At 39.7% G+C, this 20856-nt stretch overlaps 3 protein-coding genes across 8 annotated transcripts; 1 reads left to right on the top strand and 2 right to left on the bottom strand.

Moving 5' to 3' along the window:
- Window positions 1-248: 248 nt before the first annotated feature.
- On the bottom strand, window positions 249-4547 carry LOC136442118 (nuclear pore complex protein Nup214-like). Its single transcript, XM_066438744.1, has 11 exons — window positions 4361-4547; window positions 3957-4092; window positions 3396-3470; window positions 2986-3131; window positions 2389-2587; window positions 1890-1960; window positions 1582-1642; window positions 1324-1424; window positions 938-1044; window positions 556-625; window positions 249-380 (listed from the first exon to the last, which is right to left on the bottom strand). Exons 1-11 carry the CDS (start codon window positions 4388-4390, stop codon window positions 249-251), a joined length of 1128 nt encoding a protein of 375 aa, XP_066294841.1. The 5' UTR covers window positions 4391-4547.
- A 424-nt stretch (window positions 4548-4971) lies between these two features.
- LOC136442460 (vesicle-associated membrane protein 4-like) lies at window positions 4972-11052 on the top strand. 5 transcript variants are annotated; one of them, XM_066439322.1, is made up of 9 exons: window positions 4976-5071; window positions 5435-5613; window positions 5762-5848; window positions 6262-6308; window positions 6930-6974; window positions 7305-7405; window positions 7717-7796; window positions 7983-8034; window positions 8219-11052. In XM_066439322.1, exons 2-9 carry the CDS (start codon window positions 5509-5511, stop codon window positions 8254-8256), a joined length of 555 nt encoding a protein of 184 aa, XP_066295419.1. In that variant the 5' UTR covers window positions 4976-5071; window positions 5435-5508; the 3' UTR covers window positions 8257-11052. The 5 variants fall into 5 exon arrangements, with proteins under 5 accessions (XP_066295421.1, XP_066295419.1, XP_066295418.1 ...); XM_066439321.1 differs by having other exon boundaries at window positions 4990-5071; window positions 5327-5613; XM_066439319.1 differs by having other exon boundaries at window positions 5013-5071; window positions 5303-5613.
- Window positions 11053-11378: 326 nt separating this feature from the next.
- Window positions 11379-20590, bottom strand: LOC136442461 (allograft inflammatory factor 1-like). 2 transcript variants are annotated; one of them, XM_066439326.1, is made up of 6 exons: window positions 20192-20590; window positions 14700-14761; window positions 13295-13361; window positions 13091-13132; window positions 12581-12743; window positions 11379-12202 (listed from the first exon to the last, which is right to left on the bottom strand). In XM_066439326.1, the coding sequence occupies exons 1-6, from the start codon at window positions 20208-20210 to the stop codon at window positions 12118-12120; spliced, it is 438 nt and encodes a 145-aa protein (XP_066295423.1). In that variant the 5' UTR covers window positions 20211-20590; the 3' UTR covers window positions 11379-12117. The 2 variants fall into 2 exon arrangements, with proteins under 2 accessions (XP_066295423.1, XP_066295422.1); XM_066439325.1 differs by lacking the exon at window positions 20192-20590 and adding an exon at window positions 16709-16876.
- Between the last annotated feature and the right edge of the window lie 266 nt (window positions 20591-20856).

The following is a 20856-nucleotide window of genomic DNA, read 5'->3' as shown; positions in this document are numbered from 1 at the left end:
GGAGACTGTCTGTCACCTTCCAAAGGGCAGTAATGAGTGGTTTTAAAGGAGAAAATTATGCTTCTTTAGCACTATGAAAACACTGTTGATCCTGATTTCTAAGTCCAAGCCTACAGTATAAATGAGTTGCCCACAATGCATTTCTCATCTAATATTATGTAGATAACTTGGATAACTGAAATCTGTTAACCATGAATGAAGACCTTTACTGCACATTCCCTGAAGCCATGATATAAACTGTATTCAGACTAACCAATAGGGATCTGATTGGTTGATGTGAGGTCCACAGCCATGCCCATGGGGTAGGTTTCATCGTGATTGGTGGACAGAGGAAGCTCCGCCCTCCCTGCATCATCCAGGTTCCACAGTTCCCACACATTCTACAGACAAGATGCAACATACATGTATCAACCTTACTTCAACATAATAAAAATAAATGTTTACCTTTCAAACATATACGTTTGATGGAACTTTCAGCAGATGGAAAACATTATGAGGAAACAGTTCTGTCAAAGTTCTCAGAGGGTTTTAAATATCAGATGTGCTTTTTCTCACCTTGTCATCCAGACTCTTCCCAATCACAGCTGCTTCCATGGACCTACTGGAAGCACACACCACAAGTCCCCTGCAAAAACATCAACAAAGTTTTAATGTGCATTTTATACACTGTCTTAAAATTTTATTTCATCGGTGAGCATTTTTCTATACATTAGTACAAGGCTTCACAAGTGACTATGGCTAGCAGTAGCAGGCACTTCAAATTTGATGGTTTCATCTCTTAATCATGAAAACAACCTATACCTGCATCAAGACTTTAAAATTCTTTTGCAACACACAATATTGTCCCTTAGGCATATGTAAGCAAATAACATTGTTCCTGTAATCCTACAAATACTTCAAGACTTGATCGTGACTATTGTTAGCTAGAAATCCGTACCACTCATCCGTGTGGTGTAGGAAGTACTTCAGGTCTCTGTCCTCCCCACCACCAAAGCAGATCTCCTCAAAGTTTGTAAAGGTGGTCGGACGCTGCTCATCTTTTTTCTGCAAACAGAGAGATAGTGCTTTCTTTTCTGAACAGTATTGCATTTGATGACTTAACAAGGAACGAATGTATCTATTGTCGACCTAGTAACACATACTTGTACATGAAGAATATGAAAATACATATCATTATGTACATTTTCAAAAGAAAAGGCATCAACATTTTCATATGTACGCTTAACTTTCTGATAGTGATAGGGTCCTGCATGATGTGATCACAATGGCCTTCGCGTATCATCAAATGTTGTATCAAAATAAGTAGAAGACATTGCAGCTTACCGGCAGGGAGACCACAACCAGGCTGGGCTGGGAAGCATCGTCTGTGATGACATCATACAGCACCACAAACACGTAGGTGGACACCCATAGGATGTCATGCACTGCACAGCAATAAAGGAGTTTATAATTAGTAAAGTGGATTACTAGAACATGAGCTTATGCATTGCACTTGGTGCAACAAATTCAAGGTTTATAAAATGGGACAGGAGGGAAATGGAGGTAGAAATCTGACTAAAATCTTTCCAGCAACAGAATTACCTTGTGCTTTGCTGTCCCCAAAAATGTCTGGCTTTGGCACAGCTTTCTTTTCTTGCAATAGCTGAGAGGAACAAGAATGTCAGACTGTTTGAGCTTTGATACTGGTAATACATGTGTATGTCTACTACAATGTAGTATGTAGGTCAGGCTGCTGACTTTTAAGGAATCCTTTCTTTCACACCTAGACAAAGTTACAAACATGTACTTAATAATGTAATGTACAGAATAGGCAAACATCCTTACATGAAAACAAAATGTATTAAAACATAGCTTCTTCAATAGTTGATGATTGAAGTGATTAGACTTACAGCTGTGAACTGTGCAAATGATCCGTCCTGCCTGCCTGCCACTAGCTGTTTTCCTTTGGGACTCCAACAGACTGAAACACAGGACAACAGAGAAAGACGTTATCAGAAATCATTCATCCAAGTAGCATAGAACTTTATACATTCTTGACTTCACATCAACTGCTTAACATATGTACGAAGTAGCCTCCACCAGGCCCTCGAGTGTATGGATGTAGAATTTGTCAGAAAAAGGAATAATTAGCCAGTAGAGTCAGTCCATGGTGAAGATCACATTTCTTGGTGTAATGTAGCCTGGAAATGAAACCTTTCAAATATTCTCCCTGTAGCTGGCGTAGTTGGTCTGGTAGACTTAAGCACTATGACTTATTGTATAATTTAGCCAATTGCTGAGTAGTGTTATTTGAAACAAAATCAAAATATATTCCTAATGTTATATTGCCTAGTTTAGCACACTTCTTAACGAAGCAAGGTTACATACATTTCTCAATAGTCTACTCACTTGCAGTGGTGCCTTTGGTGTTGTCAAACGATGCCATCATCTTCATGCTGTTGCTGTCAGTGACCTCTAATATGACCAGTGTTCCGTCCGACCGCAGGCACGCCAGAACGTTAGGGTTGGCGGGGTTCCACTTCACATCCGATACTATCACACCCTTGTTCGTGGCCAGCCTTGTTTTACAAAACGGCTGCTTTGGATCCTGTGGATTACGGTTCATGTGTGTTACCACATCAGAATGGTAGGAGGGACACTGAAGAATACTTGGTGTGGACATATCTTGACCAGAACAACAACTGCTTTAGCCTGGGTGCCAACCAATTACTATCAGGGCTCCAAAAGTTTTTCCGGGCAGCGAGTGTGGGATCCCTGGTAGTAATCGGAATTGGCACTCATGCAACAACTGCTTGTCATCTAGAATTTAATCCTATGATTCAGAATTCAGGAGTCATTTATAAAAAATGATGAAACTTTACTCTAACGCCTTTACACTTAAACTAAAGAAGCTGAGTACGAAATAGAATCTGTGACCATTCCACAAGTTTCTGGATAAAACTTAAAAGAGTGTAACATTGTGTGAATAGAGAAGGTATTACACACATTGCTGAGGAATGCCCTGGTGTCATATAGTAACAGAGCCAGGCCCTCCTCTCTGGTGAGACAGACAGACAGAGTCAGCTCATCACAGCTCAGACTCAGGTGGTGGATGGATGGGATGGGGACCCGCTTCATAGGCAGACTGTCGACTGGAAGAAAAAGGAAAACAAACAATAAAGTTACAGGAAATGATATTGTGTCATACCATTATGTCTATGTGTGTAAAAATTACTAAAATGTCTGCCTCTTTTATTCATGTGAACCTTAAATGTTTTACATCAAATGAAGATACTGAAAATGTTATATACACGTGAATACATTCATCACCATCTACAATGGGATACATGTTGAAGATGTTTGTAATGCAAACCCACAATGTCGCTGTTATAAATAAAAATATAATAAGTGCTTACCAATAGTATTGATGTCTCCTGACGTACTACTGTGGTGAATCTTTCCAATCTCAGCTGTCTGGATGATTTTAAGGTCTGGGGACACATGACGATATCAGATGTTATTCAGTTTGATCATTCATAAATCTTATGCATGTTCTCTCTTACTCTGCCTTCAACAAGTCATACCTTGAGGATGAATTCAAGAACATACATTTGTATAAGGACACGCAATAATGAACAAGGAGTGATGTGACATTGTCAGCAACTAACAGACAGTCTGAAGCAAGTAAGCAAGCATCTATGCCAATTTTTAGAAGACCACGATCAAACGTAACGTTTTAGATGCAAGAAGACATTCTGAAGGAGTGATGTTGCATGCAGCTATATGCAACTTGTCTCAAGGGGGCTCTTCTACCAAATTCTAAAAACATTTCGCACACAAACACTTGACATTAATCTAGTTAACGTTACATACTAGTAACTTTATCAAAGTCTACTGGCAAAATACAACTTATGACAAAATCTCAACAAATATATATACACAACCATGTATTTATCAATATCACATCACAACATTACCTGTTGGACACCCGACATAAGTTATCCCATAAATGTTGGAGACAGCTATCAGATTGTACCGGCCCACACTACTGGTCTCATCAGGGAAGGGCTGGGAACTCACTCGCAGTTTATTCATCTGACGGAAGGAAAATTCCTACAAAGGGAAAAGTCAAAATATAAATTCGCATCTAGATCTGTAACGTTATAATGGCAGTAGATGACATAGATAAGAACCTGCAGGGCTATATTCTTAAAACGATGGAATAAAAGTTACCAGCACTTTTAACAGAGCATCATCTACTGATAAATCTTGAAGAATATATACTATTATATAATTTTGGCAGATCGATCTTACGCATGTTTGAAAATGAAAGAGTGAAAGTTTCTGACGTCCGACTTGAATTTGAACCCATTTTTCTTACCTTCATGTCCTTCTCTGGGAAGTCTGACATGGTGTTGTCGACTCCCGGGTACAGTAACTCTGGAATTCTTTCAATAGATCTAAACGCGGAGCTTATCCACGAGAGATTCTGATGTACAAAATATCAAACGACGACCGAAACCATTTTTTTTTTCAACTGGACGGCGCCATTTTAGTTACCACAAGACACGGTGGAACTTCCCGTGGTCCCTTCTCTCGCTCGTGTGTTCCCTTTCTTTCATGATTTTATGCTCTCAAAGAATACACGGAGGGTCTTATACTGGTACGCTTTTATAGAAGAATATGAAGTTTGTATTTCAAAGAAAGTTTCCATCAAATCATTCTGAACAAGAGGTTAATTTCTGTCCAGGCTGAAGACATCGTGTATCAAGGTAAGAACAAATGGCCGAAACCATAGTATTTAAAGGAGATACGTTGATAATCTAATAAGTTACTTACTTTAGATAGATATAGACTTAGCATAATTGATTTTAAATTGATGATAAGAGTATCTTGTATTGAACATTTCTGCTTATTTCCGTATCATTTTCATTTTATTTTAAGATAGAAATCATATTTTCCCCACCTTATTTCTGCTAATGGTATGGCCCAACATCGTTCCCATGTTTGTGATTACTTCCGGGACAGAGATCAAAACAACAGAAATGTCGGAGCTGAACCAGCTCGACTTGTTCCGTGCAAGAGAACAATAGTGAGTATATATATTATTCATGTTCCCAAGGCTATTCAACCCCGTACACGCCTCGGGTATTGTCTGGGGTGTCTTCTGACACGCCGTGTGTTATTCTGTTGACTGTTAAATGAAATCATTTCTGTATCATACCTTTGCAGAAATTCCAGCATAACGTTATGTAATTTTGTGTAGCTCTGTGTTACCCAAGTGATTGCGTTGTTTTCTAAGACTCTTACTCTTCGTACTCAGATTTAGCCTTTGACCTTTTAAAAGGGTAAGCTTGCTGGAGATCTTGTGTGCATGCTGGAAACGTGTCCACGTCACAAGTTGGATCACCAACCTAGGCTGGATCACAAACCTGGATCTCTTCTGATCCCTCAGGATCAACCACCAAGTGTTCCTTAGAGTCCTCCGGATTCTTCTTAAAGATAGGACTGTAGATCCTTGAAGACGTCATGTTACAAACTGCGACGGCAGCCAGCCATTACCACATGCGATCCGGGGGATCCCGTGCGATCTACGCACCTCCGAAAGGCAGACCCAGTCGTTCAGAAGAACGGGTTAGTAACCTAGTCGCTAACTTATTGATACTAACTAACTCGCTGGGTGTACCTTTTCAGGTTTAGTCGGGAGGTGTTCGTGGTGATGTGAGATTTTCCCTCATCCTTGCTCCATCCTCCTCCCTCCCTTTCCACTACTGCATGGTAGGAAGGTAATAGAAATTCCAGGATGCCTCCAAAGTTCAAGAGATTCCTGGACAGGAATGATGTTTACGGGGCAGGTGTAGCAGAGAGAGTAAGTAAGAGGGTTCTTCTTGTCTTGACACATCTATGAATGTTGGTGTCACAATTTTATATGATCACATTCACAATAACATAATCTTTCATTCTTTGTGATTCTGATGTATGCTACTTGTACCTATCAAAGAGCACACATGCAATGACGGAGGTATGTAAATTACACATGTGTATTTATAAAACACATTTTTTGTGCAAAGTGTACAACTAAAAGTAAACTTTGCACTAAATCATAATGATTATTATTCTTTCTCACTGTCACTTACAATTTCTTTATGTATTAAATTATAATGCTGGAACTTTTGGTTCAACTTGGTTGTAATGTACTGTAATGCTAATTACAAACATAGCATGTCAAAACAGATTGGAGCAATACCAAGAATATCATTTGTTTTCTAATGTTGATCACAGGCAAGCCTACTTGATGGCAGTGATGATGATGAGGAAGACTTTTTTGTGTGAGTACGAAAATCCTAGGATATCTCATCCTCAGCCTGACCACATCTCCTAAACTAGGCTAAAGCTCCTAGCAGTCAACCCGACGGTTACCGAGAGGGTCATTAACCCCAGCCAGCTTGAGATTGTGTAAACACAGGCTAGTGTCGTCCTGTACAGTATTCAAGCTCAAAACTTGGATGCAGCCAAAAAGTTTTTATATGCTTAAACTTTTAACCAGCATCGATTTCAGACAGATAGATGTTTAAATCCTAGCTAACCCATGTTGTAACTACAATGTACAAATACTGACATCATAGTAGCTGTTCTGTAACAGTCACCTGTTTCATGGGGTGAACACTAAAGGATTTCATTGTTTACACTTCAATATGGAGGTCTTGCCATAAACAGAACCTGTTGTCTCTCTCTATAGATCAGTGTAAACAACAACAAGGAAAGGGATATGCAAAAACATTCTCAAGGTTATCAATAAATTTTTGTAAATACATGTATGTAACGTTACTGACTTGCTTACAAAACAGAGAGAATACCAGAGCTCTCTGGTAGGTTTTTCACATGCATCATGAACTGGCAAGGAGGAAGGACAAGCATTTGTTTTGTCTGATGTAATGTTATTGTTGCAGAGCTGGAGGTGGGAGGCGCTACAACAAGGACACCAAAATCAAGAGGTGTGTAGCTAAATATATGATAGAATCACTCAGCTTTATCATCTCAAAATTGGTGCATATCATTCATCATATAGAATACCCTGTATTGAGGATAAAAATGCATAAACAGGGTTTGAAAGAAGGCCTCAGTACAGCTTTATTTACATGTATACATAATGTAGATCAGGAATAATAGGTAAACGTTAAGGAATGTAAAATGTATTAAAGATCCAATGATGAAAAAAATGTGTTGAAATTTGAGTACTTGATATATAATGTATTTGTACAATTTGTAAATGAAATGCAATGAAAAGGTGCCCCTTGTGATTTGTCCATTTTTGTGTTCTACAGAGTTCAAGGTCAGGTGGATGAGGTCATAGAGGTCATGCAGGACAACGTTGCCAAGGTGATAGACAGGGGAGAGAACCTGGAGCTTCTACAGGACAAGTCAGGTCTGTCACCATGGCAACCATGTCTGTCACTATGGCAACCTTGTCTGTCACTATGGCAACCAGTCAACATTTGCACCACCAAAGTCATTCCATGTGGATGTTGTCGTCTACTCAGATAATTATGGTTGCTGGTTGTATACTGTATCATATTTTTATGGTCTTTGTTATGCATTATAGCTGCCTCCGAGAAATGCGTGCCAGGAGTAACAATCTAGAATAGTTAAATACAGTCTAATTTCACATTTGCGCATTTTGGTGGTCACAATATAAAAGATATGTCTAACATACATGTATACTCTTATTTATTACAGAGGAACTTTCTGATCACAGCATCAAGTTTCTAAACACCTCCAAAAGACTGAAGTCTACAATGCGATGGCACAACTGCAAGGTAAGAAATATCTTCTGTTACTTTGCTTTCACAATTGACAGGTGTTTTTTTTGTCACATTGTTCATGGAATTTATAACCTTTGTATTAGATATGCAAATTTTGTCAATTAAATTTCATATTCATGATGTAGAAGTTAACAAAATTCAAGGTTGACTTTCAAAATAACATCACCTTGTCACCCACAGATGTATGCCTTACTGTTCACTGTACTCCTGGTCATCATCCTCGTCATTGTGTGTAAGTTGGCTCCTTCTGTACTACTTTTCCAGGACTTTTGAAATCACCTTCATCTCTAGATAAGATTCCATTGAAACTACTTTGACTTTCCAACTATGAAATTAGTGATGAACACTTTGGAAGATATACATTTTAACAAAATAATTGATAAAGACTAAGATGGTGTTTTTTTGTCTATTTCCAGTGCCTATCATCATTCAGAAGTACAGGAAGCAGCCATAGTGGTCCTTGGTCTCAGAAACATTATCCTACATGAACTCAAGTGCATTAAAAACCTGTGAATAACAACTGTAAAAAGGCAACAGTCAACCAACATTTTAGAGGCATGTGTTTTGTAAACTGGAACAAAAACAGCAAGTATGTTATAAAGTGTTGTTTCTAACAGTAGAAACCATGGACAATGGAAGAATATTATACTACTTGGTGTTTTGCTTGTTTGGTTGTAGAAAGCTGTAATGTGTATATTATGCATATTTGTACAGCAGACAATAGGTTAACCTTTGTTAACATTACGCTGCTGGGTTACATATAACAACCGCTTTAAAAAACAGTGCGTTTAAGAAATCTCTAGTGCAGCGCCCCCGCGTGTGCACGGTTTAGACGCACATGATCAGTGCATTATACCGGGCGATCTCTTGAGACACAGGGTGGTAGATATATGTCACCTGGGGTAATTATGTAACTTTGAAAATGTTACATTTTACATGTGTAATTGAATCTGTTTGGTGTTTTGATCTGGGAACAATCTTGTAAAATATATACCTGGACTGTTTTGCTGCTCCAAAATCTAACCTAAGCTTTGCTGCATGGTAACAATATTAAGGGGATTGCTGTGTTTATCAGATAAACTGGGATAGTGAAAAAGATATTTGGAGATCCTCTATAGAGGAAATATTATTCTGCCTTGTAGAAAGTGCTTTTTTACTATAAACTGTTGAGGGGGTCAAGGGTAATTGACTAGAAGACAGAAAACATATCTAGCCTAATAGTAAAAATCCTGTTTATACATTAAGTATTGTAGTAGTAGAGAGTTGCAGTTTGCAGGAGCAAAAACATTAAGGTTAGCTGCTTTTATGTCAGTCATGGCAGAAACTGAATTATACTGTTATTTACCTGTTTCAAAACCCAAGAACAGAATCATGAAATAAGTGCGCCAAAAATAGTTACTCAAGCAACTAGCAAAATTTATCCAGTTGCTTGAGTAACTATTTTTGGCGTATCTTACTACCTGGATGTCTAACCTTCATCAACGCATGAAATAAGTGATGTCATGAAAATTCTTTATTTCCAAAACTTGGCCTCTATCTGTCCAAAAGTTTTGTGGATCTTTCATCCTCCTCCACAATTTAAAGTCAGATGTGAGTGAACTCTTTGCATTGCCACAAAAGTATTTATTCTACTTCCAAAAGGTATTTATCCAGGAATTTACATTGCTGTCTTAGTGTTAACTGTTTACCTGGTCTGTTCTTTCATATTTCCTTTACTATAATTAATCTGGATTCCTAAAATTTTATACATCGGATGCCTTAAAATCATGTACAGTGTTGATGAAAATAGATGCTGCTTATGTTTCAGGTTTGTTTCATGCTAGAAATTATAACAGAATTGTACGCAAAAATAGTTACTCAAGCATCTGGATAAGATTTTGAAACAGAATTGTATTTGAGCACAAAGTCTCCTCACAGCAACATAGTAAAGGATTATTAAGACTTACTGCCTTAACTAAAAAGGATTTAAAGCAAAGATGAAATAGGAAAAAAAGATTCCATATTTTTCAAGACAGAGCGACAGCAGAATTACCTGGGCTATTACCTGCCTAATCTCCAAGCAGATGTTGGGGTTGAAAGTCATAACATTTTGTGATCTGCATTATTTTCTGACAGTACTCTCAGAAGCGAAGAAAAAGCAGATCAGAAAATGTTACCATTTTCTACCCCAACATCTGCTTGTAGAATCACCTGCCTGATCATGCCACATAGTGCAATATTCACACATGCTGTACACATCAACAGTCTATATATTTTTCTGAGAGCTAATCTGTGCTACAAAAACTTGTTAAACTTTAAGGTACATTATCTGCTTGTATTTCTACCATATCTGTATCAACTAGTCTTGCCTTGGAATATAATAAGGAAAATATGATATGTATATTAATCTTAAAGTAAATATTTGGATATAAAGAGACTGGCGATTTGTGATATTCTCTTTCTACGGGGTGAATAATGATGTTACATTAATGTACTTGTGGTCACTTTACCTTATTCTGTTTGTATGTAGTTTGTGTAGCCTGGAACACAGCCAGAACCCAGCCCACCAGCCACACCTTTTGCTTCTTTGTCAGTAGGCAAAAGAACATACAAGAGAGCTGGCTACCAGTAGGCTGTTTACCAGGCTACATAAGCTGCATACACTGCAAGCATGTTTATACTCCAGTGGTTTATCAAAGGAATAACTTGTGAGAGACAGTGTATTCTAGTGTTGAGTGCTTTGCAGACTGTGTTTTGGTCTTGCTGGTATTTGTTTCCTCAATGTTTGGTGCCAAGGTGGAATGTTATGCCATGGTTTGGTTCAGTTGACGACATTGTGATGAAATAAATGTTGTTTGGGTTTTCCTTGTTCCACAAATATTAAGAGCAGCACATGGGCATAACATCCATTTTCTTGCCAGGCAAAGGATTGATGTTGTTGCTATTGATGTGCTATGAATGGAACACTGAAGTGCACAATGTACTGTGAACCATTGCTTTATTTATAAGCTTTGCATAAACCCCAAAGGCACACCATTGCTAAGGTATTTTGTAAGAGTGGTATACATTTCATAAGTTGAAAATGTGTGCATGACAGTTATATGTGTATGTGAAAATGTTTGTATTATTTTTTTTTTTAGCATATGTCACTTTCTGCTCTGTTACAGATTTAAATACCCAAGAAGGTTAAATTGTGTATTACAAGTGTACTGAAATAAAGGATTGGTACTCTGTTTTTGCATTCTACATTAAATTAAGACTTTTACATCAACATTTCTATCCCGGCTTGTACTTTATCAGAATGATCTAAGATATGGTCTGTGTTCCTCATCAAATGATCAGACTTTCCTGTTTTTGTGTATAGATAAGGACTGTAGGAATTGGGTCAAAGGCTAAATAAAAAACGTGCTAAGAGCCTAGTGTGATAAGTGCTGATAGACAAGGAAGCCCTGTTCTGTATAAGGCTTCCATGTATTCTAATTCCAAAGTTCAGTTTGTATGCCCAATTGGTATTTTCTTAAACATGTTTTGGAGTAGACTTGAGCTGAATTTAGGACTGCACCATTGCGGCTATATGCTTGAAAAAAATGACGAACATTTGGTTACAAACTTACTTTTCAGTTTATTGGAAACAGCAACTGGTTTTGAATATCTTAAAATGATACACAAGCAACCTTAGTTAAACAGTCCTGATTGTTTTTCTCAAAGAAATGTAATATTGTATAAACGACATCACAAACCGAAAAGGCACAAGCATTTGATTTTTCAAGATGTGATATTCTATACCTGATGAGTTCAAATTATAAATAACCTAACAGATGCCTCCACCCTCTTCAAGGTTTGGTTTAACATGTCATGTGCTTAACTTTGGCATAGTCGTTGATATTGTATCAACTGTCTATAGCCCTTTGCGATTAACATGAAATACATGTAAAACCATAAGACACCCATCTTGATTATCTAAACCTCTACATAGTTTCTATTTCTACATTGTGACAAATGAAAGATTAGAAAGTAACAAGTAATACATGAATTTCACTACATGATTCTAAGACAGATGAACTTTCAAGCTAATTCTAAAACCGTCTTGTCACAGAAAAGAACCCCGCTGAAGAAATGGATGTCAAGAATCCCGCTAATCTTCCAGGCGTTTAATTGCGCATCGACTAAGAAGTTAATATATCATTTGTTACAAAATCTACTATTGTTTCGAGCATGAATCCTTATATGTACAAAATGAAAATCCCAAAGTAAACCACTACATTCCTCCAACATAGATTAGCAAAAGATGGCAAGGGACGGACCCGGACATTATTTAGAAACACGTAGTGTTTATCTAGGGTAGGCTGGACAGGTCACGTTTGGGCGGTATTCCCTTTGGCCTCTCCTTTTCCTTCTTCTTCTCCTCAAACATCAAGATCCTGTAAGACGTACAAAGGAAGACATTATAGAGATACCTACATTACCGACATTACAACACATATGGATCACTAGAAATATAAGCATTACAGAAAATAAACAAAACAGTAAAAGGAACTTCATTCAAAGTGAATATGTCGTACATGACGCGTCTTCAGTGTCTTCTTCTGGATCCGAGTAACTAGCAAAATTATCAATTTCAGGCCTTTCTTTTCTCAAACTCCGTGTAAAACTGGGCTGACAGATGTCCCATCATTGCACTCTTCCCTCCTAAACTAAAAAAAAATGTCCTGGTTTCTCAATATGTGGAGCGAACGTTAATTCCCATTTATGATTCAAGATTGGTTTTATACATGTATCTAAGGTTGTACACTACTTACAGTTTGAGGACAGAGCTCTTGGAGCCCAGCATCATCCCTAGGAAGTCCCTGTACGTGATGACGCCCCTTGCGGTGGTGTCCACTTCCGCTATCATCTTCTTCAGCTCCAGGTGAGTCTTGGCCTGACCCAGCTTCTCCATCATGCGCTTCACCTCCATTATACCTGGAAAAGAATGATATTTTCATTTCATACATATGTTTACCGACGCCGATGCTAATGGTAGATCAACAGTACTAGTGATGCGCAAAAAATAGCCGGTTACTCAAGCAACTGGATAAGTACTAGTGATGGTACTAGTGATGGCACAAGCACTAGTGATGGTACTTTAGGTCAGTTTATGCTCTTTTCCGACAGACATGTCTGAATCATATGCTTTGTGTGACTGTTGATATCGAAGCTTGTCAGGATTTCATTTTCGCGTCCATTTCTGCTTTCAGACTTTTAACCTACAATTGATTCCCAGCGCTATAAACCTATTTTGTGTAACAGGCTACGTCACAACTACTTACCGAGCTCTCCGTTGTTGTTTTCATCCATCTCAATAAACGTCTCTGGAAATGTGGAACAGAAAGAAAGATTAACGTCAGCAACAAATATTACACTTTTCCATATAAGATTCATCTCAATATACTGCCTACAAATAGATACTTGTTTGAAGTTATGGGTACGTTAAACTAGGTCTGCATTTGAACAACAGAAAGTAGAACACTCACTCTTCGATGACTCCAGCCTGTCGGCTAGTTCCTCCACCTCTTGGTAATCTTCATCCGTCAGGAACTCCTGTGACAAGAATGGAATGATTGAATGACATATGTATGACACATAAACACTCTTTTGAAACACCTGCTCATGATCACCATCACGTTAAAGGCTGTGAAATACGAAACTTTTTTAATTTCTTCAAAAGGTAAACAGTTTGTGCATTTTCGAACATTGAACATGCATCCTTTCAACTCAGTCCTACCCAGATCTACCCACAGCAAACATATCTGTCCTTGTGTGATGGTAACACATCTAACGAGATAACAAATACTTCGGGTACCGTAGTATTACAACACACAGATTGATCACGGAAGACTGAAGTCTCAACCAGATTGTCGATCCTTAGGTTTCTTAGCCTCACTGAGTCTGTTAGAGGACCTTAAAGAGACTACCACCGACCGACCAAACCTGGTTGCCCTCATTTCAATGAACTGTATCAACCTAGCCTAGGGGAGTCTGACAGAGGCTATAGAAAACAATCAACGTCAATGTCACAGGACTGTCAGCAGATCTAATCTCCCTGGATTAACCCGGCACACAAGAGTCTGCACGACGTGCCCTACTGTACGGACAGATGGGCCTCATTAGAACGCTAGATTTGTGGCATGAACCCTGAAGGGGTCGCCGTGGATAAACAGACAACAGGCATGTGAACTCGGAGTTTGTTTTTGTTCTCGGAAAACAGAAAGGGATGATTTATACGCACTGAGGTATGAAAAGTGGGACGAAAAGCATATGACCCAAAAACACTTTGTCACACATCAATAGACAAACACTGAATCGAGAATCGCAGGCGCATATAGACTGTACATATCTAAAGGAACAGAAACTTCTCGATCACAGGAAGACTTTGTGTGAATGTTATATATTGCCGTATTCATTCACTTACTTACATATAAACATTCCGCGGGGAGGGGAGAGAAACCCCCAGACAGCTGGAGTTTGCGTTATACAGACTACGTTTATCCGGCTTTACCTAAGATTCACATCAAGTGATTCACATCAAGTGTGTCGCCCTGACTAACGTTAGACCATACGTCGCTACTGGCCTGATTACTACGTTCCACGCCAGGTCGGGCCTAACTAGATCTGTCCACACTTTGCACATCAAAGCTCCATTCTGTTTCATGGGAATAGACAGTGCTCCCTACAGATGTGTTCTCTTTCTTTCCTTTTTCACCAAAGCATATCCGGTGACGACACATCTAAGAAAGTGAAATGGTTTTGTCGAGTGATCTGTTGTCTTTGGACAAGCGCTGTCCTAGTGTCCGGGATACTTATAACGAATCATGAGTCATTGGTTCCAAGAAGTTGATCCAAGACTTCTAAATCTCCTTATTTCTCGCGAGAGCTCACCTGGTTAATCTCGTCCAGCATCTCTTCCTGTTTCTTCTTGAGTGCTCCATACTCTTTCCCTCCTGCAGAAATATGAGAGAGAGAGAGATGTTCGTCAGATGATTAGATTATCTAAATGACAACTTGTGTAATTTGCGGAGGTAAATTGAGGCTCCGGCTTATGTCATTAGATTGGTCAATCACATTTTGACAAAATTGTTGCAGAAAAGCGTCGAGAGAAGTTATCAAAATACAGGACTGAAACAAGATTTATCAAAACCTTACAGGGCTTATGCCTGGTTGAAATAAACATAAAGAAGAAGAAAACAATATCTTCGTGTGATGATGATTGCTACAGCTACGACTCATTTCTGACAAGTTCAGGCCAATAAATTCTTTCCTATCTTGGACTTGGACGGGGTTTGAATTATAGTCAATCACCGCACTTTAAATGATCGTTAGAAACATGATAAGGTATCTAGTATTCCGGAAATCGATATGGGCCCTCCATATATGGAAGTCGAGGGGAATCCCCATTCCCAGGTGAGATCAATATGATGACATCATCCCAGCCTCAGCGCCCAGTGTGAGTCATTATTGAGTCATTGTCCCACATGTGTGCCGTGAAGGGCGCCTGATGTCGGGGATGTGGTTGATTTAATGCGCCCATGTCAGGACTAGAGGCCCTGGGGATGGGGAAATGAGCGCTAAATGACCACCGTTCCGGATCCGTGGTCTTTCTCTGTATACTCCGCAGCAGGTGTAGATACTAGTCCGTATCTTCTGTTCGGAACTCTACATACGCGTATTTGTGGACAATATACATTCTGTAGAGTGTAGAGTATCCATAGCCATTGTTGCGCTAAATATCAAAGTTGTGAATAAAGTTTTAAAAATCACAGCATCCGTGACTAGGCATCATCACTTGTGCACAAGACGAGACGGTGCATACAATATGACGATTTATCGCTCAGTGGTACACGATGTTATTGGGCGTGACTGATTTGTATCAAATTTTCTAACCCTTTGGGATAGCAAGATACTCTTAAATCTCTCCATCTCACACCACGAGGAATAGTCCCGTTACATCAAAGATACATTTTGCATTGTCCTGGATGTGAAAGCCTGTGATGTGTTCATATACGTGAGGAGACCAGTTAAGTGGCTGTACATAGAGACGGCAGCTACAGTACCGGAGTGGGTCCAGACTGACAGATGGTCGCACTGGGAACGTTATGGATCACACAATGGGGAGGGGAGGGGGACCGCGACACTTGCAGCTGGCGTGTATGCATGCGTCCCTGTATGATTCACACTAACGTACATCATTTCAACGTTTCAAAACAATCAACATGTTGTCTCATTCCCGCAGCTGTCCCAGCGAAAATATCAAAAGGAAATATTATATCTTTATATAAAATCCTACCCAGTTGTCAAAGTCTATATATGGGTAAATCGTACAAACGGATGTCAGAAAGTCAAATGAGCGATATATCGCGATTTCAAACGTAACGAGTCAAGAATCTGCACGAACCATTCGAATTCACGCGTGTTTTAGCTTATTACATCCATGTTCATGTATTTTCTATAAACAAGAGTTAAACTATAAAGGTTATGGGTACTCAAAGGAATAAAATGTTAAAAGTTCACAATCTGAGGCCGATCAAGGCTTTCAAAAATGTTAAATTTGAGCAAATATTCTGAGTGTGGATGGAGGAAGTGCAGTACGCTCAGCGTTTTAGTTACTTCCTCATTACAAAAACACCGTCAGTGTGATCAGGTCGATCTATCTCACTGAGTCATACGGACATGTAAACAGCTGGGGAATCCGTAAATCTATCTACGGTGTAACCTAAAGGGTGCTGATTTCCGAAACAACATGTACGTTTCAGGTAAGACAAGATGCGTACGCATAACAAACAACAGATCAGGAGGAAGCAACTGTGGGTCAAAAATGTGTTACCTTTACCATTCATTTGTATACCACACAGAACGACAACAAATACAAACGATATGATTAGTTAACCTACCTTGGTAGTCCAAAGAATCGGCAGAAGCTAGCGTCGGCATGTTTCTTATCTCTTGGAAGAGGTTGCAAAATCTTAGCTTGAAAGTAAGGCCTGGCTGGGACGATATAAAGAAAGCGGAACGAGGAAGAAAGTTGAGCCGTCCTATCTTCCGCCTGCCTGTTCAGTATAATGATGATAACTCGGGTCTGCCCCCTACGTAATCTATGTGACGCATCAAAGGAGCGGTCCACTCCAATTTTGAGGGGTGACTTTGTTATGAAAATTTATTATATGCCAAGATTATAACCTGAATATTCTACATATTTTGTATTCATAGCGATTTTATGTGTAAAGTGTACAAGAAATTGCTATAAATTAAACGGTACAACAATCGTTGATGTTACATTCATGTGTTATATTCCACAAACGTTCCCTGCGCAATTCTGAGTTGAGACAGTCCAAAATTTCATTCGGGGAATCTCCCGGGAAAAGAGTAAGCCGCTCACAGATAGGCAGGGGTTCTTCCCTAAATGTCCTAATTAAGACTGGCGTTACAGATAAAGACACATCCTGTGGTCACAGGGTGTGGACAGGTGAGACAGGTGGATAATAACGTGAGTGTTTCGATCTTCTTGGAAAAAGAGGAACAAACTTAACTGCGTGGGAGAAAAACTATGTTGACAATGTGTTTCAATAGCTGTCCTTTCATCGATGTACATTTCTCTCTATTGTTGTGTTCTCTATTTTCTGTTCCTTAATTTAGATGTATCGCATTGACAACTTCGTTTCCCCAAGAAGTATCTTATTCAACGACGGAAAAAGATGCACAGAGTCTCGAAGGACGTCAAAAACAACACTGCTGGAAATTCATAACACGTTACTAGTAATAGTAATGCGTTTTTATGTAATGAATTCCGTATGTTTGGGAGTCACGGTGCCAAACGTTTGAGGAAAGATGCACTGCGCGAAGGATACTTTACTAGGGATACTTTATTAAGGATACTTTATTAGGGACATGCATCATGTATCTGGAAGTCTTGGGTATGTGTGGAAGAAACCAATTAAAACAGTAAGTGCGATTTCTTCATCGTCCTTCCGCTTTTTGTCAACTTTCTTGAATATAGTCAGGTATACTACCGTCCCTGTTAATGTTTTTCTCCTTGCTCTGTTGTTTACTGTCGTACCAATCAGCCTTCTTGGCACATCCTCAAGTTTGTAATTGGTAGGAACATTTTTAAGATGTCGTCTTTCCTCGTAAAGAGAAATAGGTCATCATTTAGCAATGAAAGGGAATACACCCTCATATCCGAAATAGGTGGGCCGCTTGTTTCCGAAACAACATAGTTTCACTGAAACAGCGCTGTGTAGCCCACTGAAATATGTAACATAAACACAGAACCCTTTCAAACTGCCCTGCGGCACGCGGTGGTTGTGTTGGCTCTATCATGTCTATAATGTACACCTTGGTTTGGAACAACGCCAACTTACCAAGTATGCCAGGAATTTGACAAAGGTCGGGGAGCAACCATGACTCGCAACGGTTCGAGGGGAAAGTTGCAGGTTGTTGTTCGTTCTGTCGATAACAAAATGTTTTCACCTGCACCAGAAGTTTGGATATATAACTGAAAAGGGTAACTGAGAAGTTTTAAAGGGTTTAACTGATGAATTATCATTTTTTTCCTATATACCCTTAGTCTGTAAAGTGACGATATGTTGCCCCCTTGCAGCTTCCATTCAGACTGCAGCATGTTGATCGTATGAAGAAAATTACACTTATTTGGCGAAGGTTTGCCCTCTTTAGATAAGTTTAATGAGGATATTTCTCATTGTTAAGGTGCTGTCATGCTCCTACATAAATAATTCAAACCAACTTAATATAGAATTCAAACTGATACGATGAACAAAGCGAGAAATATTTCTTCTCATAAACGACTTCGGTCAGCTTTTCCTTTGTAGGGTAGAGTTAAGTACAATGGGATGGAATTAAAATGGATGTCCCAGGTGGTATTGGGTTAGGCCATGGTAAGACAGTTTAGGTTTGACATCATTATACTTGGTCGTACAATGTGAGAACAACGTGACAACAACGAATCAGATACACTTGACATTCTGTCACAACGGCGAGACAGGGGTCGATCGTTATTGTTAGGATGAAGGAGGAGATGACGGAATGGCTGGGGACCGATCGTTATTCAGGTCCGGACCAAGGTCGTGACTGTTTCAGTTTATAACCTAAACAGGAAATAAGTCGACTACTCTCCAAGCAGATGTATGGCTTTGTCTCGTGTTCTGTGTCTTTGCCATGCACAGCAGCGGTGTGAGATTCTTGACTGAGGAGTCTACGTCTAGGCCTAAAAGTTCCAAGTAAGGAAGAGCTAGTCGTGAGAAATTTCATGTGTCTGGTGAATATTTCCACAATATTGATATTTAGTCTGGTGTTATAGGAATGTCGTAGGAAGGAAAGAAAGTGGGCGTGGTTGTCACGATGCCCACAACAACCAGTTCCTCAAAACAGACTACTATTTTTCCTGTGACCCGCCGAGATTTGAATACAGATATTGTTTACCTTACACCTCCTAACGATAAGACCAGATATAATGGCTTCCCAAAGGGGCTCAGGTAACGTAATTCAATTGTTTCTGTCAGATCACGCACAAAGCTTCATACAATGGCGTCTTACATGAGATTGAATGGTCTTAAGCCGTACATACACAAAAGCTATACATAAAATCTGGGTCGACCTCGCTGGATGTGTTTACTCAGTGAGTGGGTTAAACCTAGACACATGAGGAAGTGCAACAGTTAAACAAATGGAAGTCTGCATAACTGCTAGCATAGGCAATCCGCTGGGCTTCCAGCCCTTCCTGTTCTCAAGACCAAAGTTCAAGTTAACATTGAGGGAGGGGAAGGGTAATCTAAGCTAAAGGGGGCACCAGGGTACTTGTCACTTTTTGTTAAAGGTTTTGTGTCACAAACATAAGGCCTGATAAGTATCTTCTGGCTTGCTGAACCACAAAAGCAAGACCGATCGTTATTGTTCTTAGCAAGCAGCTTTACTCAGTGAAAGGCACCGTGTAACAAGAATGAAATATCTTATAGTTGACTCAGCAACACGGAGAGCAAACTATTTCTGTGTTTAACTGTCACATATCTGTTTCCTCTGAGTTGTTGCGCGACTGAGTAAAACTTGTTCGTGCATTTGAATTGCTTGTAGTCTTGTCGTTATTCAGATATTCCATTAGTTCCACTGCCAGGTACCCTGATTAAACTGATTAAGTTATATGTTACGATTTGTGAGTTTCCGAAATTCAACACTTTAATACACTGTGAGGCTCATGGTATTAACTATGAATGGGGTTATTTCGACGAGTATACTGGCGTACATACCAGTACCCCATTATCGGTGAAGGTTCTGATCGCGTTACTTTGCAAGTGTCACTTGGGTGAAGACTCGTTCAACACATTCACATACATACCTGGCCTGTGATCTACAACGTAACTCACCTTGGTGGCCGTAGGACATGGCTGGATTTGAATGGTTCCCCTTCGGCTTCCCAGATGACAGCACAACTCTTCTTACTTCCTCCTTGGTCACACCTTCAAAGTCCCCACCTGTACCGAGTGAACTCTGACACGCTCCAGGTAACGTTAGCCGCTGACCCCTGTCCCGTCCTACGTTCTCAAAAACACGTTCACAAAAGAAGCCTTCAGGCCAAGTTTTCTGGAATCTTCTCAGATCAAGAAATGTTTTGTGCAGTGGATCAGGGACGTTGTTTGTGTGACCTCACTTCCTGTTCCCCCAAGTTTTCAGGCTGGCGTGTTTTGTGGCGGGCTGTTGGGTGTCAGGGCGATGGGAGGCAGTCCGACCGACAGACTACAAAACGGTTGGCAGCCAGGGGATGGCCTTGCCCCACAGGGGAAAACCATTGTTGCGCCGGGGTGGGGCGGCGGATGGAGTGCAATCGATATCACAGACAAACAGTAAACTTAATGATCTTCTTCTTCTCCCACTAGAAAACCCTACAGGAGTATAACGGAGGATCTTTTTGTACAGCCGGAGGATGCACTCCAATATGAAACATTGGTATTGAATTTTGCTGTTGATAATCGATTTTTCCATCGACACTCCAAGCTCAACATCAAAGTTCAAAGGAAACTCTTGACACCGC

This window comes from Branchiostoma lanceolatum, chromosome 9, assembly GCF_035083965.1.
Source record: "Branchiostoma lanceolatum isolate klBraLanc5 chromosome 9, klBraLanc5.hap2, whole genome shotgun sequence".
In the NCBI taxonomy this organism is placed as follows: domain Eukaryota; kingdom Metazoa; phylum Chordata; class Leptocardii; order Amphioxiformes; family Branchiostomatidae; genus Branchiostoma; species Branchiostoma lanceolatum.
Note: the sequence above shows the minus strand (reverse complement) of the source record. Positions and strands in the feature narration are given on the sequence as shown.

What these genes read in the sequence shown, in the direction of transcription:
- LOC136442118 (XM_066438744.1), bottom strand. Translation starts at nt 4,390, where the DNA reads ATGTCAGACTTCCCAGAGAAGGACATGAAG. An exon ending in AGGAGACATCAATACTATTG is followed by an intron (nt 3,132 to 3,395) that starts GTAAGCACTTAT and finishes TTTTTCTTCCAG; the next exon opens with TCGACAGTCTGCCTATGAAG. An exon ending in CATTTGCACAGTTCACAGCT is followed by an intron (nt 1,643 to 1,889) that starts GTAAGTCTAATC and finishes TGTTCCTCTCAG; the next exon opens with CTATTGCAAGAAAAGAAAGC.
- LOC136442460 (XM_066439322.1), top strand. Translation starts at nt 5,509, where the DNA reads ATGTTACAAACTGCGACGGCAGCCAGCCATTACCACATGCGATCCGGG. An exon ending in TGCGATGGCACAACTGCAAG is followed by an intron (nt 7,797 to 7,982) that starts GTAAGAAATATC and finishes TGTCACCCACAG; the next exon opens with ATGTATGCCTTACTGTTCAC. An exon ending in CATCATCCTCGTCATTGTGT is followed by an intron (nt 8,035 to 8,218) that starts GTAAGTTGGCTC and finishes GTCTATTTCCAG; the next exon opens with TGCCTATCATCATTCAGAAG.
- LOC136442461 (XM_066439325.1), bottom strand. Translation starts at nt 16,748, where the DNA reads ATGCCGACGCTAGCTTCTGCCGATTCTTTGGACTACCAAG. An exon ending in AAACAACAACGGAGAGCTCG is followed by an intron (nt 12,744 to 13,090) that starts GTAAGTAGTTGT and finishes ATTCTTTTCCAG; the next exon opens with GTATAATGGAGGTGAAGCGC. An exon ending in AAGAGCTCTGTCCTCAAACT is followed by an intron (nt 12,203 to 12,580) that starts GTAAGTAGTGTA and finishes TACGTCTTACAG; the next exon opens with GATCTTGATGTTTGAGGAGA.